The sequence below is a fragment of the Arvicanthis niloticus genome, chromosome 2 (assembly GCF_011762505.2).
Source record: "Arvicanthis niloticus isolate mArvNil1 chromosome 2, mArvNil1.pat.X, whole genome shotgun sequence".
Taxonomy (NCBI): Eukaryota; Metazoa; Chordata; class Mammalia; order Rodentia; family Muridae; genus Arvicanthis; species Arvicanthis niloticus.
In genome coordinates, this window is record NC_047659.1 from 64034345 (window position 1) to 64056035 (window position 21691).

At 44.2% G+C, this 21691-nt stretch overlaps 1 protein-coding gene across 1 annotated transcript in view; it reads right to left on the reverse strand.

Moving 5' to 3' along the window:
- Positions 1-594: 594 nt before the first annotated feature.
- The window catches only part of Ptprj (protein tyrosine phosphatase receptor type J), a 147652-nt gene continuing 126555 nt past the window's right edge, over positions 595-21691 (reverse strand). The window contains exons 12-24 of the mRNA XM_034495276.2: positions 21246-21456; positions 21012-21136; positions 20022-20109; positions 17806-17847; positions 17014-17022; positions 16798-16885; positions 15496-15586; positions 13392-13465; positions 13164-13298; positions 11518-11637; positions 7896-8056; positions 7117-7252; positions 595-4338 (exon numbers count right to left, since the gene is read on the reverse strand). Of these exons, the coding sequence (XP_034351167.2) occupies positions 4180-4338; positions 7117-7252; positions 7896-8056; positions 11518-11637; positions 13164-13298; positions 13392-13465; positions 15496-15586; positions 16798-16885; positions 17014-17022; positions 17806-17847; positions 20022-20109; positions 21012-21136; positions 21246-21456 (1439 nt within the window). The 3' untranslated portion in view covers positions 595-4179. The remainder of the gene's footprint in view (positions 4339-7116; positions 7253-7895; positions 8057-11517; positions 11638-13163; positions 13299-13391; positions 13466-15495; positions 15587-16797; positions 16886-17013; positions 17023-17805; positions 17848-20021; positions 20110-21011; positions 21137-21245; positions 21457-21691) is intronic.

Sequence of the window (21691 nt, forward strand, 5' to 3'; positions counted from 1 at the left end):
AAAAATTCTGGGGACTTCCTAAGGTGGGCACATCTCTCTACCAAACTGAGAACCACAAAGTTAGCCCCACACACTCATGCAGCCATGTCTTGAAGTATAAACTATTCATACCTCAGAATGTGACTGTACTTGGTGAACGGACCTCAGTAGTAAAGAAGGTAAAATGGGATGCTATGCATAAGACCATAACCAGCATCACTAGGGTCCTCAGTCCTGTGTAAAGGAAAGGCCGTATGTATACAGGAAGAAAACCATTCTAGGATGAAGTCCCTGTCACCCCTTGATCTCAGATCTCCAGCTTCCAGATTATAAAATATAAATCTTTTGGCTTAAACCACCTAGTCTGTGGTATCTGAAACATTAACCATAAGAAACAACGTGGAAAATTCAGTGAAAACATGATCTTGTTAGGGATTCCCTGGTGAAATATAACAAACCAATGAAGTAAACAATAAGTGGTATAGACATGAAATAAAGAAGGATGAGGACAAAAAGGAAGGAAGGAAGGGAGGGAGGAAGGGAGGGAGGGAGGAGGGAAGGGAGGGAGGGAGGGAGGGAGGGAGGGAGGGAGGAAAGAAAAACCAGTCAAAGACATAATGTGTTGACATATTTTATATTTGGTATTTGTAAGTCTTTTAAAAAAGTTTTTCAGGCCATTTTTTTCCTTTAAAAAAAAAAGCAACCAACAGCAATACTCTGTACAAGTATAACAGACATTAGAAATGTGCATCATTCCAAAATAGTTACAAGAAAAGTACAGTTTAGAGTCCACATCAACACTTCTAGTCTGTGCCCCAGGGAGAAAAAGCTACAGTTGTCAAACACACAGTTGCTACACAGCAATGTGAAAAATGCAGAATTCCAACCTTGTTTTGAGGTGAATCAACTTCAGTCATCAGACTTGTTTAGCTCAACAAGCACAATCAAGCACTGCAAAAAAAAAACAAAAAACAAAAAACAAAAAACAAAAAACAAAAAAAAAAAAAAAAAAAAAAAAAAAACAACAACAACAACAAAAAAACACAAAACAAAAACCCGGGCTTCTCCATCCCAGAAAACAAGTATGAATGAACCAGCTGCATAGTTGACCCTTCCCCCACCTCCTCCCCACCCCCAGTCCCCAGAGCCTCCAACTTCACAAAGCACAAAGCCAGCAGGTCCATTGTGCCAAAGTCTGGCTGGAGATCACAAAGTGGCCTCAGAGAACAGACACCAAGTGTCCCACTGGTGCCGACCGACCGTTGCTAGATTCAGCTCTGGTGGACGTCTTTCTCCCTAGAAGACAGCAGTCAATGACCCAAGTCCTCCAAAGCAGTTGGCCACCAGCCTGTAGCCCTTCACTGACAGTGAGTCCCATACTGGCTGCTTTTCTCGGTGCTGCCATCATATCTGAGCAGGGAGCTCCATTGTTCCAATGTCACCAGACTCTTCCACTTTTGTTCACAGTTGCACTGAGGGCTTCGGCAAACAGTAAGAAGGACCTTCCCCCACGCCTCTGCCCAACCCTAGCCTCTGTCATTAATCTTCGTTCTCCAATGACTGTGCTATGCAAACTCCACCACACAGTCCGCCTCCAGACATAGAATGGTGTGGTGAGCTTCTTGTGACCTGCCCATTTGGATCGCCAGACCTCTCTGCCACTAGCCTTCCTCCTGGGACTGGGAACGGCTTTTTGGGATTGATGCCTAAAGACTTTCCAGACCCATACAGGCAGAAGTGGAGAAGGTTTCTGTGTTTTGCAATTTTGTACAGTGTGTTTATGATTATGTTGCTTTGATTTTTTTTGAGGGACTCTAATCTTCTACAAGACTATTTTAGGGGCAAGTCCTTTCCTCATGTTTTCCATGGTAGTCAAGGCAGGGCATAGGTGCTGCATGGAATTGGACCCCTCACCACCCACTACAATGGCTCCTAACAAACTGAAGAGGTGTACAGGTGATGCACAGAACTACTGCCAGTACAGGCCCCTCTGTATAGCACCCCACAGTCAGCACATCCTAGTGGGCAGCCCAGACAGAGGATTTGAAAATAATGAGCCCATGATCAACTTCATTCCATACCTGGAGACAACATGGCTTCCCTGATTCACAACTGCAGCGTCAAGTCCCCAGTGAAGTTGAGTCAAGAGGCCCAACCTACCCTGGCCATCCCATTCTCTGTAGGGCTGGACACTAATGAACATCAAAATGCAAAGGATTTAGCAAAAAAAAAAAAAAAAAAAAAAGTGCAGTTTCCATGTGAGAAGTAAAATTCTCCCCCAAAGCATGACAGCGCCATGGCCTCTTCTTTCAATCCTTTCAGTACCACAAAAGAAAAGGGGGTACAAAAGACAGCGCTACAGGGCTGAGCCACAGCAGGGCTTTCAGTACATCAAGGTTCACCCTCTCTACCTACAAATACTCATGATCAGGTCCAGTCAGCCATCAAAGTGCTGGTGACGCGAAGAAGAGAGTGCAGAACATCAGAAGACAGGTTACCCCAGGACCCACAGTGGCCTGCACTCACAGAAGACCCTGCACTCATCTTCAACACGATACCATAGTCCCAAACGTACAGCAGGATGTGTTACTGTGGGAACAGCCACAGGACTCCAGGGACTTGGCGACTCCTTCATAAGACCTTATATATACTTCATTGCCTACTAGAAAATAAACTTGAAACTTCTTCAAATATAACCTGAGCCACAAGGTAAAATAAAAGACATAAATCTTGCATGTTAATGCCTTGAGAAGTTTACAGATTATGTACCAATAAAATAAAACCACATAAATTCTGAAATCCTTGGTGAATACACACCTGAAGCCAAAAAAAAAAAATCTACATTTTCTTTACAAAGTAATTACAGCAGCAGTGTAGTGAAAAGAGGTTTTAAAAATAATAATTACATCTTTGATACAAATCAAACTTTGTACACCTCTATTCAATAGGAATGACTGGTGTAAGAGTTTAGTATTTATATATACAGTAGATACTGATGTGTGTCACTGCAGATAGACTAAAGCCAGTGGACTTCGGGGGAAAAGGGGTTAATCTGAGTTCACACTGAAATGTTCACAGATCACCACACTATAAAACACACACATACACACACACACACAGAGACACAAACACACATAAAATGACAACCTGAGTAAAACATTACTAAGAACCCAGAGCATCGTGAACCACTACGTCACATATTGCACCTTTAAATAATCCTTCTTACCAAAGACAGAAATGAGAGAAGGGAGGAGACGGGATGAGAAGGGGTGCACACCATGGTATGTTGATTCCTCTGTTCCTCCCCAACCCCACCCACAGAGAGTCTCATGGTGATAGTTTTAAATTTCTGTTTTCACCCAACCAATGGGATGAAAATCTCACCAACAGAAGTCTTTGGCGAAAACTGGGAGGGGAAAAGAAAAAAAGGGAGAAGGACCGTGGAACACAAATGTGTGTCAAGGGCGGGCCACAGAGAAGGCCTCCTCTAACTGAATGGGAACAGGAATGTTACTGAGGAGGTGAGCCTCTGATACTAAGCTACTGTTTAAATATTCTGTATATTCCAATTCTGAGATTCAATATAAAAATAGAGATATCTACTGAGTTTTGCCTGTGGAAGCATAATTCAGAAAAGGCACATGTTCAAATAGAAACCCACACAGAAGAAGGCGCCATGTGCCCCTCCCTGCATGAGAAACACCCACAGTCATGCATTTCCATCGGCTAGATTCCAAGATACAGTAGGTAAAAATAGACCTCTGATACTTAAAATATATTCAACCCAACATAATCCTCGCTTTAGCATGTGAATCATATAAAAGTCTTAAAAAAGAGAGAGGTAGGGGAGGAAGAGAAAGAGGAGGGGGAGAAAGAGAGGAGAACAAACCTGTTTGAAAAACAAAACAGCTCACTTTTCCTGGTTTTCCACAATTCTCAAGGAAAAAACAAAAATCAAACCCATCCCATTGGTAATCAGGAATGCAGCTGATTTACACACCACCTATCCACAGCCCCCAACAGCCCCAACTGCCTATCTGCCACGTTTTTCCTTGCACGGCCCTATGCCCTCCAAGTAGTTCTAACAGAACAGAACAAAGAACTGAGAAATGAGACATAGAAAACATGTCCCCGTCAGGGCGTTCTCCTTCGCTGTGGGTGTGATGGTCTGGTTAGCTTCAGAAAGGCTTTGCTTTGGAACTAGGCGATGTAACCATTAGTCTTTCCAAACATGCTCACTGGCTCGAGGTTTTCATAGATTGTCATCGCGGTTGTGTTCTGATAGATGAGGTCAACTTTTGAGTCTTTCTGGGCTCTGATAATATCCAAAACACACTGATTGAGGAAAACATACTGGTCCTGGTAGAAAAGGAGATGAGAGAGAAGAATAAGCCCCAGCCGCAGGAATGAGAACACAAGATTTTTAAACGAATTATCACCATGATATCATCCCGAAACCCAATCTGCCCCGCAGCACACATGTCCAAATTAACACATCCGTGATCTAAGAGCATCCTAATAAAATTCAAAACCACACAACACAGCTTTTCCTTATCAGTGATGCTTAACCAGAAAGGACACTCTCACTTTTTCCTATCAAGAAAACATGGGAAACCTGGAGAGGGTGAGATGAAGATGCAGAAAAAATAAGGTGAAAAGATACGGTTAAGGAATCCGTGTGGAGTGAGAGTAAACTGGAAAAGTCCCTAAAGAGAAAAGGGTTAAAGATATCAGGGGGGTCTGAATGGAGACCACTCTTTAGGGACGCGTGATGACTAATCTTAATTGTCAGCTGGATGAAATTGAGAATCCCCTAGGAGCCACTCTTCTGGGTGAGTAGGAGGTCATTCAGAAAAGGGGTCACCTGCCAAGGGACAACACATCCAGAACTAAGGTTGCAGCAAATGAGAAGGAAAGGGGGTTGAACACCGACAGTCATCCCTCTCTTGCCTCACTGCAAGCAGAACGTGACCAATGTCATCCTGCGGCTGCCACAGTTAGAGACACTGCACACCGTGACGGACTGTACCCCAAACCATGAGGCAAAATAAACTTCCACACAGCAACTGTTTTGTTTGTTTGTTTGTTTTTTTCAAAAAAAGTAATCAATACAAGTGTATCAGAATCTGCAGGTCGCTGATTAAATAAAGGAATCATGTGCTGATGCAGGAAAAAAAAAAAAAAAAAAGACTAGGTGCCATAGAAGAAAACCTCATAAACAAGCGCATCAAATTTTTCAAACTAGTCCACAGATGTACGCATGTGCGTATTCAAAGAGTTCTATAGCGCCACCTGCTGGGCCAGTTCCATCTCTTGCTGCTGTGACCAAACCTGACAAGAGGGAACTTCTTTAGACTCGCAGCAGAAAAGATACAGTCCACCATGGCTGAAAAGGGAAGGTGGCAGGAGCCTCGGGCAGCTGGTCATACAGCATCCACAGAGAGGAAGTAGAGGGCAGACAGGAAGTGGAACCCAGGTATGAAGCCTTAAGGCCCACCCGTGGCAATCCTCTTTCTCCCTGAAGGTTCCAAGACCTTTCAAAGCAATGCCTCTGTCTGGTGAGAAAATGTTCAAACACATCAGCCTGGGGAGGTGGGGAGACCAAACCACTACACAAGCTAAAGGTAACTATGGCCTTCCTGTAGGTCCTAGAGTCTAGAGAGTAAGGTTAGAGAAATAAAAGGGGGGGAAAAATACATTCTGTGCAGTCCTATAGTGTTAATTTTTAATGTATTAGTTCTGAAATATGAAAAAGTGATCAGGAGTCTGGAGAGGTGGCTCAGCGGTTAAAGCATTTGCCACAGAGCAGCAGGGCTAAACAGCAGATCCACAAACCATGGGAATGCTGAGTGGGTGTGGCCTCAGAAGAGGGGATGACCTCAGATCAAGCCAGGTAGCTAGACTAGCCATGTTTTCAAGCTCTGTGTTTGACTGTGAGAACCAGCATCACTGAATAAAGTGAAAAAGCAACACACACACACAGAGACACACATACACAGACATACACACATGCAGAGATGAGGGAAGAATCCGCAGATTGATAATGAGATTTCTGTTCTTCTCACTATAAAACTGTAGCAGAAAAATGAAAATCTAACACGGAAGCAAATTTTCACTTCCTCCCACAATCATGCATCTCACCCAAAAGCACACAATGTACCCAGACCTCTAACACACCCTGCTAGACTCAGACACAGCACATAGTCGTAAGGTTCTAAATTGGTCCAGAGTAGCAGCTGGAGACAAGATGATTATTCTGCTCTCATCTTGGTCTGGGAATCTCCACCCCTGGAAGCCACTTCCTGACACGCTCTGATAAGAACATGCCTCAGATTCAAAGCTTACAAGGGACACTTCAGGAAGGGCAAATCCAACAGCTTCACACCCATTACAGTACATACTGAGCACACATTTTCTGCTCAGTCATCCTGAGTAGCTCTGACAACCAGTGTTCTTTCACATCTGCAAGGCTGGGTACACATAAGTTGCCACCTTTCTGCTTCAGTGGCAATGCGCTGTTTCCTACCAATAAAGTTTGATAAGTCTGTTCTGTTAGCTTAAACATGGTCAGAGCTTCTCAGAAATGAAGACCAAACTACCTATAAGTTTTTAATAAACAATACATTTATTAAATTTAAAACCTAATTTTATAAATTTAAAATCTAGAAACCAAACCAAGAGTCTTAAAAAGATTAACCTGAGGGCTAGAGAGATGGCTCAGCAGTTAAGATCACTGCAGAAGTCTTACAGAGAACCTGGATGTAATTCCCACTACCTACTTGGTAGCTCACAACTACCTGTAACTCCATTTCCAGGGGATTCAATGTCTTCTGGCCTCTGTGGGAACTGAATGCATGTAATACAAAGATATACATGTAGGCAAAACACCCACATGCACAAAATAAAAATAATCTCTTTATTTTAAAGAAGACTGCTTAAAAATCAGATGCAGTAAGATAAGTACTGACACTCTCTGCATGTGTGATTCTATTGGTAGTGCTGCACCAGGTCATTTAACTACAGCTGAAATTCACAGTCAAGAGCAAGAAGGCTGTAGAAGAGTCCAGCATGTGATGCCACGTGACCTGTTACAGACAGATGGGAAGGGCGAAGTGTCAAACACAGATCTGGCCTCACCTCTGTCTGAACCATCAGGGGCCTGTGCATCCGAAGATCATAGACAATACCGTACACATCCACAGTGTTCTCATTCTCTATCTGATAGATCAGGCGGTCGATCGCAATGAAAGTGCCCGTCCTTCCAACCCCAGCACTAGGAGACAGAGAAATGAGCACATCACCATCAGCTGCCTCTCCACAGAGCTCCCAGTCCCCCCATCGGTACCCACACCTTCACTATCACTCTCTGAGACATTGCTCCTCCTCAACTGCAGCTCTAAGCCAGTCCGGGCACTCACTTGAGTTAAAAGTCACAGACAAAACATCTTGCTAACCTTCTTACACTTCCTCTCCACTCAAAGGGTCCTATAGCCTAGGACACAAAGTTGCATCTTTTTATGAGGCCTCTGCTCTAATTCATTCTTTTGTCTTTAATGCTAAATTCTTCCTGTTCTATTGTAGGCATGAGCACAGCCCTTTGTAAATGACCAGATGGCAAATACCCTCAGCTGAGCACACTGAGCTAATGCAATATAAAAGCAATGCAAATGAGTAAGCCAGTGGGCGTGGCTTGGTTTCCAGTGAGGTTTTCTATATAAAGCAGACCCTATCTGGCCCATGGGCTATATAGCTTGCCAACCCGTTTCTACAGTCTCATGGCTCAGGGACTAAGGCGACAGTCCCCTCTTGAATTTCTAGCTGCCTATTGAATTCCTCTTGGGCATTGCTTTGGTGGGAGTGCTCACAAACATACATTTTAAGTTGTCACACATGCACACACCGCCAACTGTGTGTACCTGCAATGCACCAGGATTGGTGACTCAGGAGGAATCTGCTTCATGTAATCCCGGACCAGGTACCGAAAGTTGATGAGCAGGTCCGTAGTGTCAGGAACACCATGGTCAGGCCAGGAGGTGAAATGGAACTGCCGCAGAGGATGACTCTCACTATTCTGCATCTAGAGGCCGACAAAATGGGTTAAAGATCCAGAGAGTCAGGACACCTAACAATAATCACAACAGTGAGTGAAATCAAGCAGGCCTGAAACCCATACTGCCACAAAATAGAAAACATGCAGCCAGGCAGGAAATTCCAATCACAGCACATTTGATTCCCATCACCAAATCCTCATAATGGTCCCAGGAAGGAAGGGCTTCATCTTCTCTACTAAAAAAATGGGCAGCAGAGGCTCAGAGGAACTGGGAATGACCACCCGATACTCACCTTATATGAAGACAACACACCCAGTTCAATTTTGAGTTTAGGTCACTTCTGTTCTCAGCTACCAGCCAGTAACAGCCCCACATCACACACCTGCACCTCCTGGGAACTTCATGAGCCCCCATTCTACAGCCCACCTGGAAATGGCACTTGCCTTAAAGTCTCAAACCATTTCCCTAAGTATGGTCAGGAGGTCTACACCTGTTGGCCAAGAACCACCTGTTAAGTCCTGGGCTCTCTAGATAGTATATAGTACTATTACACAACTAGCAAACACCAAACAACTATTTAGAACTATAGTGGTCTAAAAACAGAACACACTACACACACCACAAATACATACACACACACACACACACACGATACACACATATACATATACAAACTCAGTCTGCTACTTTAACATCTGGCAAGCGGGAGACAGTGGACACTGTTAGAGCAAAACTAGACAATTACAAAGTGTGTATTCTACCTTAGACCAAGCATGTGCTTATAATTACCAAAACTCTGTCCCCTAGGGCTAGTCCTGTCCCTGCCTGTCCTTGATTCAACTATATTCATTTGTCTGTACCTGACCTTACCATGTGTCCTCTCAGCGGGGCAATGGGCATCTCCATCACTGAAGCTAATTTTTAATCTTTATTCATTATAAAAGCAATACATTTACATTATTCAGTGTTTGAGAAATAGGAGAGAGGATACTGAGAAACTTCATTGCAGATAACTAACATCAGAAATATTATCATAAAGGTTTACTGAAGAGAAAAAATGAGATGTGAGGAGTAGGGAAGAGAGGAGGAGACACAAAGAGGGCAAGGAACAGGGGGCAGGGAGCAGGAGCCACGGGACAAGGGGACAGGGGGCAGGAAGCAGGGGGCAGGGAACGTGGGGTACAGGAGGCAAAGGGAGCAGAAGGTCAGGGGACAGGAAGCAGAGGGCAAGGGAGCAGAAAGCAGGGGGAAGCAGAAACAGAGGGGCATAGAGCAGGGACAGGGAGCAGAGAGACGGAAGCAAGGGAGCCGGGAGGCAGAGAGGAAGGAATGGGTGGGGGGGTGGGGGGTGGGGGCACTGAGACTAAAGGAGGTAGTCAAAAAAAAAAATATGGAGCTCTATCTGTAATGTTCTCCTGTTATAAAAGGGAAATGTGTGCATGCATTTCACATAATTACAAACCACTATTTTAGAAAATGCCATGTGGAAGCCTATATATAAGCCTAAAATAAGAAAAGGCTGTGGTGGGAACCATGAAATCTCTAGAATCTGTAGTTTCATTAATACAAAAGCAATGAGAGCAATAGCGTTTTCCTTATTTTGCCAACTCTATGCACAAAGGTGAACTCCAAGCAGAGGCAAGTGGGGGTAGACAGGTCAGTCAGTTTAAATGGGCAAAGCCTGCTGCAATAAGCCACACATATGTCAAGTGTTCCTCACTGACTGTGACCTTACTTATGGAAGTGGTCATGTCAGTGTGTACTAAACATCCCCAAAGGAGGACCTGGAATATTTCTGAGACCAAAATCTTTAAGACCTGGTAACTAGTAAGAATTAGTATTTCGTATCCTATGCCTCACCTACATCTTCAGGAATCTTTAAGGTTCGTTCTTACAAACTAGAACCCAGTCTATCAGTCCTGTTAAAATGTAACACCACTAAGTCTACATGTAGGCTTTTCTGTCATACACAGTTACATAAAGGCTAAGCTAGGCATGGCCACACAAACCGGAATTCCAAGGCAAACCGGAGGCAGAGGTTTATGAGTTTAAGGCCAGCCTGGGCTACCTAGCAAGACACTCTCTCAAAACTTCATCTAGTATATATCATTGACACTACCTTTTCACATCTTCTCAGGATCCGTATGGATTGATCTCAGGAAAATCTGTGCATGCTTGGGATCCCAAAATAATACAAGCATATGTGCATCCAACCTGCACACACACTCCTGTGCCCAGTCATATAGACATATATGACAGTATACCCTACACAGCCCAGGTGCAGAGTAAGCTATACTAACCAGGTTTGGGTAAGCACAGTCCAAGATGTTCACACAGACGCATTCCTCAGAACACACCCCTTGCCAGCCAACAACATGTGGTTATACTTCAGATCATTTCTAAACTATTGATATTACCTAGTATATTTTAATTAGTTGTTATACTGTATGCCTTAGGGAATGGTGAGCCTAAATGTGCATGTTAAATACAAGCACAATTTTTATGCTGAATATGTTTAATCCAGGTTGGTTGAATTCACAGCTGAATGACGTAGCAGGGGTGAAAAGGCTGAATGACGTAGCAGTCGGCTCCATGTATGGTATTTACAAGCTCAATGGTGACACGGTATGCACATAGTCGGAGTGTAGTCATCCATTCTGCAGAAGCTATGCATGTGGCTTCCAAACTGTTCAACCACCACAAATCCTGACAGTGTGGCCTAAATGTACTGTGAGCATGTATGAAAACATCAAAGAACATCTAATAATAATAAGGTAGAAGACACCAGACATATATTCAAGAGAAATGGAAGCGAACACAGAGCTTACTCAATCTCTTAAAGGAGATTTTCCTTCTAAATAAACAATCTTGTGAAAATAAACAGTGCTGACCATTCCTGAACTCCACATCATGACTTTCATATCAGAGTCTCACACTTGAGCTCACCAGATCAAAAGAGATAACATGTTAGGCCTTCAATGAGAGCTGGAAAACGTTAGATTCGTTTGCACACTCAGTTGATGTTACTGTTGGCTCAGGATACTTTCTCTGCTTTCAAACACTCTTCAGAAAAGAAAAATAGACTCCGCTTCCTATAATGTCTGTGTGATTTAACTGGATTTGGTTTTGTAATTTATGGGGGAAAGGAGGCCACTGCATATGTCCTAGAATCAGAATCCTTGAATCAATACGAACTGTTCCTAGCAGTCAGCACCCCCACCCCATGCCACCCCAGCCAGATGACCCAAAGGCTTCCTGGAAAGGAAAGTGTCGCTGGCACGGCTATGCTCATAAGACTCACTTCTTCAGGAAGGACACAAAAGTCCCCTCAAGAAAGTAAAGCTAGGGGCTCCTGAGAGAGCATGTAGATATGGGCGCTTTAACTGTGAAATAAATACAAGAAGCAAAAATGATTTTCTCATGCATCAAATATTAGTGATTCTCAATATTAATACCCATTGATTTTCTCAGATCAATCTTGACTTACATTTTTCACCACAAAATCTCTGATAGTCCATTCCGGAAGAACAACTTCTGATGTCATTGCCACAGTTATGTCCCCGTAGTCCTGAGCCTGCTTGGAAGGCCAGTACTCCTCACATTTGGTCTAGAACACAGGTTTGGTTTTATGAAAAGTCAGATCACACACTCACCATCATCAAAGCCTCTCAAGGAAAAAGAAGTCATGAAACTGTCATGGGGGACTGATCAGTCACTTAGCAGAGTCTGTTTGACCCAAACACAAAGATACACACGTGTACTAACAACTCAAAATAGCATAGGTGAGTCTTTAAGAGAAATGATGTGGGTCTGTGAGGCAGTTCAGCAGGTAAATCACTTGCTGTGCAAGTCTATAGACCTGAGTCCAGTACTCACATGCCATTTCCAGAAACATCACACGGACCATGTATCTGACCATTTATTTCCTGTGACATATACACTCACACACACACATATACACATCATAGCCACAATATGATAAAAATCAATTTTAAGGAATGATGTCCAACAGGTTCCAGTTACCACCTGGGACAGCAGCACTCAGGGAGAACACCTGGCCACCAGCGGCTCACCTTCGAGCTGTGGGAACCCTTCTCAATTAACAAGGAACACTGAGACAGAAACACCCCGCAGACGTGGTGGACAGACAGTGTGGGAATCACTGACTTAGGGACTCAAGAAGGGAATCTACACTTGGAGGGAGGATGGGAGGGAGAGAGAGAAAATGAATACTTTATTCTAGGCATAGGAGAGCATGCCAATAATCTCATTCTTTAGGAGCCTGAAGCAGGAATATTGCTCTAACTTCAAGTCCAACCTAGGCTAAGAGTGAAGCCCTGTCTCAAAAAACAAACAAACAAAGCAAAACAAACAACAAGAAAATATAAACCACTAATAGCTGGGATATTGCTCAGCGGCAAAGCACGGCGCACCGAGACACGCTTAGCATGGACTCAGCCAAGGCCCTGCATCTAATCCCCAACACTAAATAATAACAGTAGTTAACAACTCTCCAAAAAGTAATATTAATTCTCATTCTTCAGGTACACAGTTTTTTAATTTAGCATGTGTTTTTTCAACTCATCTCTATTTAAGGAAATATGAGATTTTTATTCCCAGGACAGATCCTCCTTTCTGTGACAAAAATGGCAGATTGGTTCCAGGCCACACAGGAAGAGAGGGGGCCGCTGAGACACACATAGAGATAAGTCTGAAAATGTTTTTAATGTTAAAAACTAAGTCTGAAAATCAGAGATTTAGGAGTTGGTTGCTTAGAGACCACACAGCGAGGCTTTACAGGCACAGAGCTGACGACAGCAGAACTGCGTGGTCTCTGGTACCTCCCCCTAGGCCCGCAGTGGCCACTGAACTAACCCAGGTCCATTCACTCACTAACTCCACAGATCCAATCACAGACATTAATATGAGCCCACAGAGAAACATAATAAAAAAGTTTCTCAAGCTTTTCTTTTAAAATCTTCTCTCTAAAAGCTAAAAATACAGAACATTTTTTTTTTTTTTTTGGATGAAAGTATTAATGTTTGGGAAGAAGGATTTTTAAAAGACAGATGGACTTCAAGATCTCCTCTACCACGATAAAAATTAATTTATGATTTTTCAAAAGACACTTACCCTCCCCTGCTCCACGCATTTGGTCAACATAACAATGGCATACACGTTTTTCTCCCAAACCATACGCCAAAAATCTTTCAAAGTGTTGGGTAAAGGTCCTTGTGTGGCAATGAAATCTCTCTTGGAATGGTAGCCCTAGAAATAGACAGCTCAGTCACCATCAAAGGCACAGACAGACGCGCTCCTATTCAGAGGAACCCCAGGCCATGAGAGCAGCCACCCACTTACAGGCATATAGTTGGCATTGATGTAGTCGTCTGTCGAATGGGTCTGGACTGAAAGTTTGACTCGAGAAATATCATCTGTGGCATTAAAAGAAAGAAAAAATCCTCATTCCACGTCATACACAGGAAAATTTTAGAAGTACAAGCCAGCAGCCCATGGCTGCCACGGTGCCTCACATCTTACATTCACGATCTCATCTGATCCCCACGACGGGCTTCGATGGTGGTACAGAGAAGATGCCTGACAGCCTTTGGAGAACTAGGATTGGAAACCTAGGCAGCCAGACAGCCAGGCCTACATTCTTACCTTCTTAGACTAAAGAAGCCCTCACCCCAGCAGCCTTGGGCATCTGCTCTGAGCCGGACAGGTGCTAAGCAACCATAGCCACACCACAAAACCATCCCACAAGCTTTCAAGATAAGGAAATCAGAAGTTTCTACCGGGGGAACAGAGTTCTATCTGGGAGCAGACAGAATTTGAACTCAGAGCCTATTCTACTATGGCAAAGAAGACATCCAAGTTAACCTGTCTCCCACAGCCTTAAAAAGTTGTTACTGGACTGGTGAGATGGCTAGGCCATTTAAGGTGTTTGCTGCCAAACCTGATGGTTTGACTCCAAGGCCCACATGATGAAAGGAGAGATTGTTCTCTGACCTCCACACATATGCCATAGCACAGCCACAGCCATACATATAGACAACCAATAAGTTAAAGATGGATGGATGGATAGACAGATAATAGACAGACAGTTCTGTGTTTGATAGATGGATGGATGGATGGATGGATGGATTAATGAAAGACAGATAAAGTTCTAAATTTAGAGTTATAAAGAGCTCCATCAGTAAAATGCTTGCCATACAAGCCATGAGGACCCAGGTTCAAACCCTACTACCTCCAGTGCACACCTATAATCCCTGCACTGGAGAGGGAGAAACAGGAGTTTCCTTGGGGCTCGATGGCCAGCTAATCTACTTGATTCAGCAAGATCCACGTCTCAAAAATGAATGAGCGAGGAGGTGGGGAAGATCTGAGGGGATATGAGGGAGAGAAAAGTGGGATCAGAATATACTGTATAAAAAATTATTTAAAAAAAAAAAATAAGACAGAGCAATTGAGAAAGGTAACCCCAGTGTCGACCTAAACTGAATGAGTAAAACTACCATAAATGGAGGAATCTGAAATACAAATGTCTTATGTTTTCTAAACGTCATTCTCATTTAGAGAGCATACATACAAGTGTGCGCAACTCCAGAAGTGAAAATAACTAAAGAAAATCCAAATGTCAAGACAAGTCATGGGTAGTAGCACCAAGGACAGCTCCAGCTCCCAAACACCTTGACTCAAGGCAGCACAGAGAGGGTTTATGTAGCTTACAATTCCAAATCATGCCATCATGAGGAAGGCAAGGCATGATTAAAGCATCATGTCCACACTCCCGCAGAAAGCTAACACGTAGACCTTTGCTTGCCTGCTCTCTCAGCAAGCGTTCTCTCTTAGATTGTTCAGAACCCTCTGCCTACAGAATGGTATTGCTCATTAGGCCTTCTCCTATTAATTAAAACTCAAAATAATGCCCCAAAGATACCTCATGGGCCAACCTGGTCTAGATAATTCCTAAGACTCCCTTCCCACGTGATTCTAGACTGAACAAGTTGACAGTCAAAGCCAATCAGCCACGTACAAACTTGAGCAATTCCCCAAAGCATGAAAGAACCCAGTGTGACTGCTAGTTCGCTGTGGAACACACCTAACAAGGAGAGAGTGTGACAAGGGACCTGTTCCTCCTGCTGCCCCTTTCATCTAGAACAATCCAAACTAGAGTAAGAATGTGACCTCCTGAGAATGTCATCTAACATGGTGCCTTGTATTCTTCACACACAGGATGAATGTTCTAACCACCTACTCTATAAGCCGAGGACGTAAGGATTAAACTAAATGTGCCATCCCCTCATAGAGTACTTGGCTCATACAGGGTTGACGACTGTGAGAATATCTGGTGCTGAGTGGTGGTGGAGATACCGGGTGGGTATCACTGATTCTCATCCCTCTGCTGTTCACAATGTGGTAGCCAGGGACAAAGAAAGACGAAAGGAATCAAACCACTCACAGGGCAGGACATTGTTGTAGCGGTTCTTCCCTCTGTTTTCAGCTATTTCAGCTGTGTATTTAGGTAAACTTATTCCAATCAGCTTCAGATCCTGGGGAAAAAAAAAAAAACAAAACACAAGTGAGTTGTATACTTAATCAGAGCATGGGGTATAGTCAAAGTAGAAATGCAGAGGTAAAACATGTTAACTACAGCGAAATAGAAAGAGGCATTGAACAGCTAACCTCCAATACCTGCAAGTAGGCTCTTACAGGATATAGCCATGGAAGATTCAATCAGGTGGAAGTCGCACTGGAATGGGGTGGGACCTTACACCTGATATGGGTAATGTCATTATAGTGTGGGTATAAAGACAGAGACACACAAGAGGAAACACCTCATGGTGGTGATGATGCAGACGAAGCCATGTTTCCCCCAAAGGACAACTGGGCTTTCCAGAAGCTGGGGGATGCATGGAAGGATCACCCCTAGCGGCTAAGGGGGAGCAGGTCCTGCAGACACTTAATTTGGAGCTTCCTGCTTCTAGAACAGTGAGACAGTAAGTTTGTTGTCTTCCACTATGCACTGTATGGCACTTAGCTAGAGCAGTACTTGAGACAAGAGCTTAGGGGACAGTGAAAGAGAAAGGATGATTCTTGCCCCCTAGGGGCTGGAAGCCTAGGGGGGAGGTGTGGTCAGGAGTCCCAAGCCTGACAACAAAGGCCACAGATGGAATCAGGCAGTATAAGGACAAACGCAACATAGCCAGAGACCGAGTCCTCCCATGAGATCTGGGGGGGGGGGGGGGGGTCAGAATGAGGATGGATTGTGATGGAGCTGTGGGCAAGATTGCAGGAGTGCAAAGGCAGACAGCAGCAGGCACATCATGCGGGGACAAGCATGCATGCACCTTCTGTGTATATGACAGTTCCCTGGGCTAGTTTGAGGTAGCACAATCTAGAAGGCAAGAGACTGACAAACTCTTAACCCAGGGTTCCAATAATCCTCGCAAGGCAGCTCTGACCCCACAGCTGCCCAGACCCAGACCTCTGAATGGCCCATCTGGCTTCTTTCCTGCTCATATAGCCTATTAGGTACTAGTTAATAATCCCCTAGCTTCAGCCAACCATCTCTGTCTCTCTCTGGATAATCCTCAGGTATCTACAAGATTAAACACAAATTCCACCAGAAGTAAAGGTCCATGTGGAGCTTCCCAGCCAACAGCAGTGTGCCCCAGAGGGTCAGACACAATCTTCTCTCCCCTCTCACCCAAAGCTTCACCATGAGACAGACTGGCAGAAAACACAGTTAACAACCACATACCTCATATTCCTCTGCAAACCCACAGTTAGAGTCAGCTTGCTGTTTCTTAAAGTAGGCCTCAAAGTTCTCCACTCGGATTAACTTGGATCTAGAAAAACAAAAGGCAATTGTTGGGGGGGAGGGGGGGTTGGTTTGTTTGTTTGCTTATTTCTCATTTAATCAAGTTTATACTCAAAACAGAAAAAAAAAAGGAAGCTTTAAAATGAAGCTACTCACTTTTTAGGTCTTCATCATAGGAAAGAAAAAGAAAAAAAGAGCCATTAGAACGATGTGCTCATTCTGGAAGTAAACATCAACTCAAAAGAACAAAGCCAGCCACAGTGAGGGGGGGGCTAGAGATTAATGTAATGTTATTTTAAAAACACTGAAATGTGAACCAGGAAAGCGGACCTATTCTACATCTGACCACACATGTGGCTTGATAACTACTCATTTTTGAAAACCGACAATTATTTACTGAAGGGGACGGTGCTGTGGAGACAGCTCAGTAGGCCAGAGCGCTAAGTGCTCAAGCTCCAGGACCCAGGACCTGAGTTCCAATGCCTCAGCACCCACATATGAAAACTGGTGTGGCCACATGCACCTGTAATTCCAGTGCTCAGGAGGATGACTGAGGCTTGCTGGCTGCCAGCACTGCTCTGAATTTAGCAGGAACCCTGTCTCAAGTGAACTGAGCAATCGTAGATAAGAAGTAAGATACCCAACATCCTCTCTGGCCTCTGAGCACACATGAGGATGCATATGTACACACCACACACACACAGAACCCTGTTTATTGGTAAAACTGAAGACCATGGGGTGGGAGACAAAATAAAGGGAGCTTCAGGTAAACTTAGTAAAACAAAGACTCCTTGCAGAAAACAGCAAGAACGTCCATATGGCTGTGGCCAATCTGTCAATCAGGGGAAATGACAGCTATTTTTCTATCAAAAAAAAATGCTATAGATAGTCACTGAACAGACTGGGGGACTGAGAATCTTAAAATAAGTTTGTAACTCAGAGACTTACTTAATTTGAGAAAAGGACACTTCATTATTCTTGGCATCTGTCCTATTTTGAAAGAAAAAAAAAAAAGACCCATTAAACAAAGAACTTTATCCTGCTCTGCAGCCTTCCTCATATCCACAGACACCTTTCTTCACAGCCTGTGGTTCAGGTAGGACACTGCAGCCTGCTCCCTAGTACCCGGCCCAACACATAGCCTGCTCCCTAGTACCCGGCCTAACACATAGCCTGCTCCCTAGTACCCGGCCCAACACATAGCCTGCTCCCTAGTACCCAGCCTAACACATAGCCTGCTCCCTAGTACCCGGCCCAACACATGGCCTGCTCCCTAGTACCCGGCCCAACATAAAGACTGCTCACTAGTACTTAGTCTAACAGTCAAGCAGGAAATGTAAACTCACTCTTTTCTTATTGAGAAGAATCAAAATCTATTGAAGCAACTTTTGGGAATTTCTCTCTCTCTCTTTCTCTCTCTCTCTCTCTCTCTCTCTCTGTCTCTCTCTGTCTCTCTCTGTCTCTCTCTCTCTCTCTCTCTCTCTCTCTCTCTCTCTCTCTCTCTCTCTGTGTGTGTGTGTGTGTGTGTGTGTGTGTGTGTGTGTGTGTTTAAATTCCCTTACTCAATGTTCTGCTTTTGAGGAAGCCATTGTGGAAATTAATACAAAGAAGCAAGGGCAAGTCCTGAGAGGGCATCAGATCCAGCGCCGACACTGTGAGCACCGGCATTGTTCTGTTGGCTCAACTCCACCTGCAGCTCAAACACACCAGTTTGGGCAGCGTGTCCCAACAGTATGTTCACTGACCCTCCAGCTTGGAATTTAGCCTAGGAAAATAATCATGAGCACACCCATGTAACTGTAGTCAATAATAACTAAAATATCCAGTAAAATGGTTAAGTGGATGATGGAAAATTCCAGGCAGCTACTTAAAATGATGCTGTAATGAAGACCTCCATCAGGTCTGACATGAACAAAGTAGGATAGTCATTAACGTGTGTAACGGGACTCTGCTGGGGGTGAGCTTAGTAATCACGTGAAGATGGTAAGAGCAGATTTGCTGTGTATCGTGGGCTCCCTGTTTACTTTGCTCTTCTTGTGGGTATGGGATCTTTTGTTTTTGGTTTTGTTTTGTTTTGCCACTGTGGGTTTGAGTTTGGGTATTGGTGCTTTGTTTGTTGTTGGTTGGAGACAGGTCCAGCTACGTAGCTCTGACTAACTCTGCTTCCTTCCAGGGCCTGGCTCCCTGTGCTGCTGTCCTGCCCTACGGACTTGAAAACTCACATTCTAGCTTTTGGCTCTATGTTTTGATTCATTTTTTTTTAGCAACGTATAAAGGATTTAATTAATATGAAGAGAAAGTATCTGATTTACTTGGGGAGAAGGTAAAACAACTACTGTTTTCTTGTTAAAACAGGTTTAAGTGGCACATGCCTATAATTCCAGCACTTGGTAGATAAGAGACAGATGGATCAGGAATTCAGGGTCATCATCGGCTACATTTGAGATAGCCTGGGATACATAAGTCTCTGTCTTCAAAAAGGGGTTGGGGGGTGGGAGGATATTAAGAAAGCCTAATCCCAGATGTAAATTTCCAGCTAGAAGCATCTGGCAATAGGCAAATTCCAGCTGACACATGGGTTCCCCAGAGTTGAAAGAAGAGAAATACAGTAAGTTCTAAGACCAAGTTCAAGTTCCTCTTTTGGCTCCTGCATCTTGAATAGGGCTTTTAGTCCCTGCCTGGTAGAGCCTCGGGGAGACGATGAATCCAGGTACACAGAGCACTGTTCTCACTAGTTAACTACACCACAGGGTGGTTGTACAAAGAGAACGATGAATAACGCCACGAAGTGAGACATTTGCCAGTGTCTTCAGCTCCTTAAGTTTGACACTCATTCCCACATAGAGGAGAATGTTAGGGTTTCCAACTGCTAGCAAGAATGGAACCTGAGGTCAAACTTGCCCAACTCTAAAAGTCACGTGAAACTCTTAACACATTCATAGAATCCTGGCTCGAAAGTAGCATCCTGCATGTCAGTGTGGGTCTGATGCAGCTGGGAGAAGGTTTAGAGTCAAATCATCCAACTGGCATCAGAGAGGAAATAAGACTGTCCAGGTGGCCACACTGTGAAGAACACAGGAGCTCTTTCAACTATTCCCTCTGATTTTACAAATGGTCACCACTCCCTTAAACAGTAGCACCTGGTGATTAATAAGCAATATCACCTTTTCTTTCTCCAGAAGATGAAGCCTCCCACAGCCATGATGGCCAGGGCACCAAAGATACATCCGAACACTGCTCCGCAGATGACACCTGGGAAAGATCCCAACAGAGGCATTTCAAAGGGTATTCATGAAGGGCCATGTGCTACACCCACAGCCAGCCTGCCCATGCAGGATTCAGGGAGAGAGGAGTGTGGTGCACACAGGGAACAAGTAAACATCTTTGGATGTAAAATTAGAACAGCTTTCAGGGACTGGTTTCTTCTCCCTTAGCCTACCATTAACAGGATGGCCTGAGAACACCACAGCCCTGACCTAGGTCTCTGTTCAGTTGCAAATTTGGGGACCTGTGCTAGATCAGTGGTTTTTCCTGTCACCTATGAGCAGAAGTACCTACCATACCACACCCACCCTTTTTATGGGCTATTTAAGGTAAGGAGTAGGAATGCCCTGAATTTTGCTTCCGGGTAATCTGTTCTACTGAGTAGCTCTGAAAAAAACAGACTAACAGACCAGTCAGCTACCTGTCTCTGTCCTGAAGGAGGAGGGGAATCCTCACCTTGGGTCACTGAGATTCCCATTCACAAGGAGTTTAAGGCTAGAATTTCAGGCCTGCACTTAAGACACTGTGTAACACTGGGCACACCCCCATCTCTAGGCCTTAGAAGCCTTATTTCTAAGCAGAGCTTAGACAAGACAATTTCTGCGGCTCCTTCTAATGTGAACATTCAAGGACTCTTAAGTAAGTCACACAAGCCCATAAACAAAGCAAAGGATTAAGTAATCTGCAGAAGTATGACCAGTTTAAAGGAGTGGGGAGCTGTTCATTCAAGCACCCCAGAGTGGGGAGCTAGGCTGACCCCAAAGACCAAAGGACATGTCAATTTTGGAGAGATGAAAACCTCCACCCTCTTAGCCACCTGAGAGAGGGGCATGGACAACAGGCTTCTGCAGACATAAGGCACAAAACCCAGGGCTTTTGTTTCCCTCTACCTGGATCTTGGGGCAAGAACACAGCCTCTGAGTATCGACTGAAAGACACATAGCTCTCATCCCCATTGATGAGGCCATCGTTTTGAAGGTTGTAGGTAATATTGGTAAAGCCAGCAACACAAGCCCTGTGGGGAGACAAAGGAGACAATAAGGTGACTGAGGTGTGTCTCCCACCATGGTACACAACCTTAAATCATGGGGCTCAGCAGACAACTGCAAGGACCCTGATATTACCGGTAAGAGCCCAGAGGTTCCAGCCTCCCATTGTAGTAGCCAAGGGTAGTGGATTGGTTCCCCACATCAATTTCATAGTTCAAGACTTCAGACAAGCCCTGAGACTGTCCCTTCTCTTCTATTCTTATGAGGTATGTCACATAAGTATCTGAGGCTCCCTTTTTGAAATCTTCATAAGTGTACTTCAAAACATCCGCAGAGGGTTGGATAGCTAAGAAAGGAACACAGAAGGTAAATGATGAGTGACAGCAGAGAGACATGTGTCATAAAATAGCTCCATGATGATACGGGCGCTGAGGGACGATGCCAGCAGCCACCGTCTCTCCAGGAGCTCCAGGGGCAGGTGCGTGCCTAGTACTTGGCTTTACCAACTCATCTCTCCATCAGGAGTCACTCACACAGGGTTATGGCCCTATTCTCCAACAAGCAAGAAAAAGTGCAGGAAG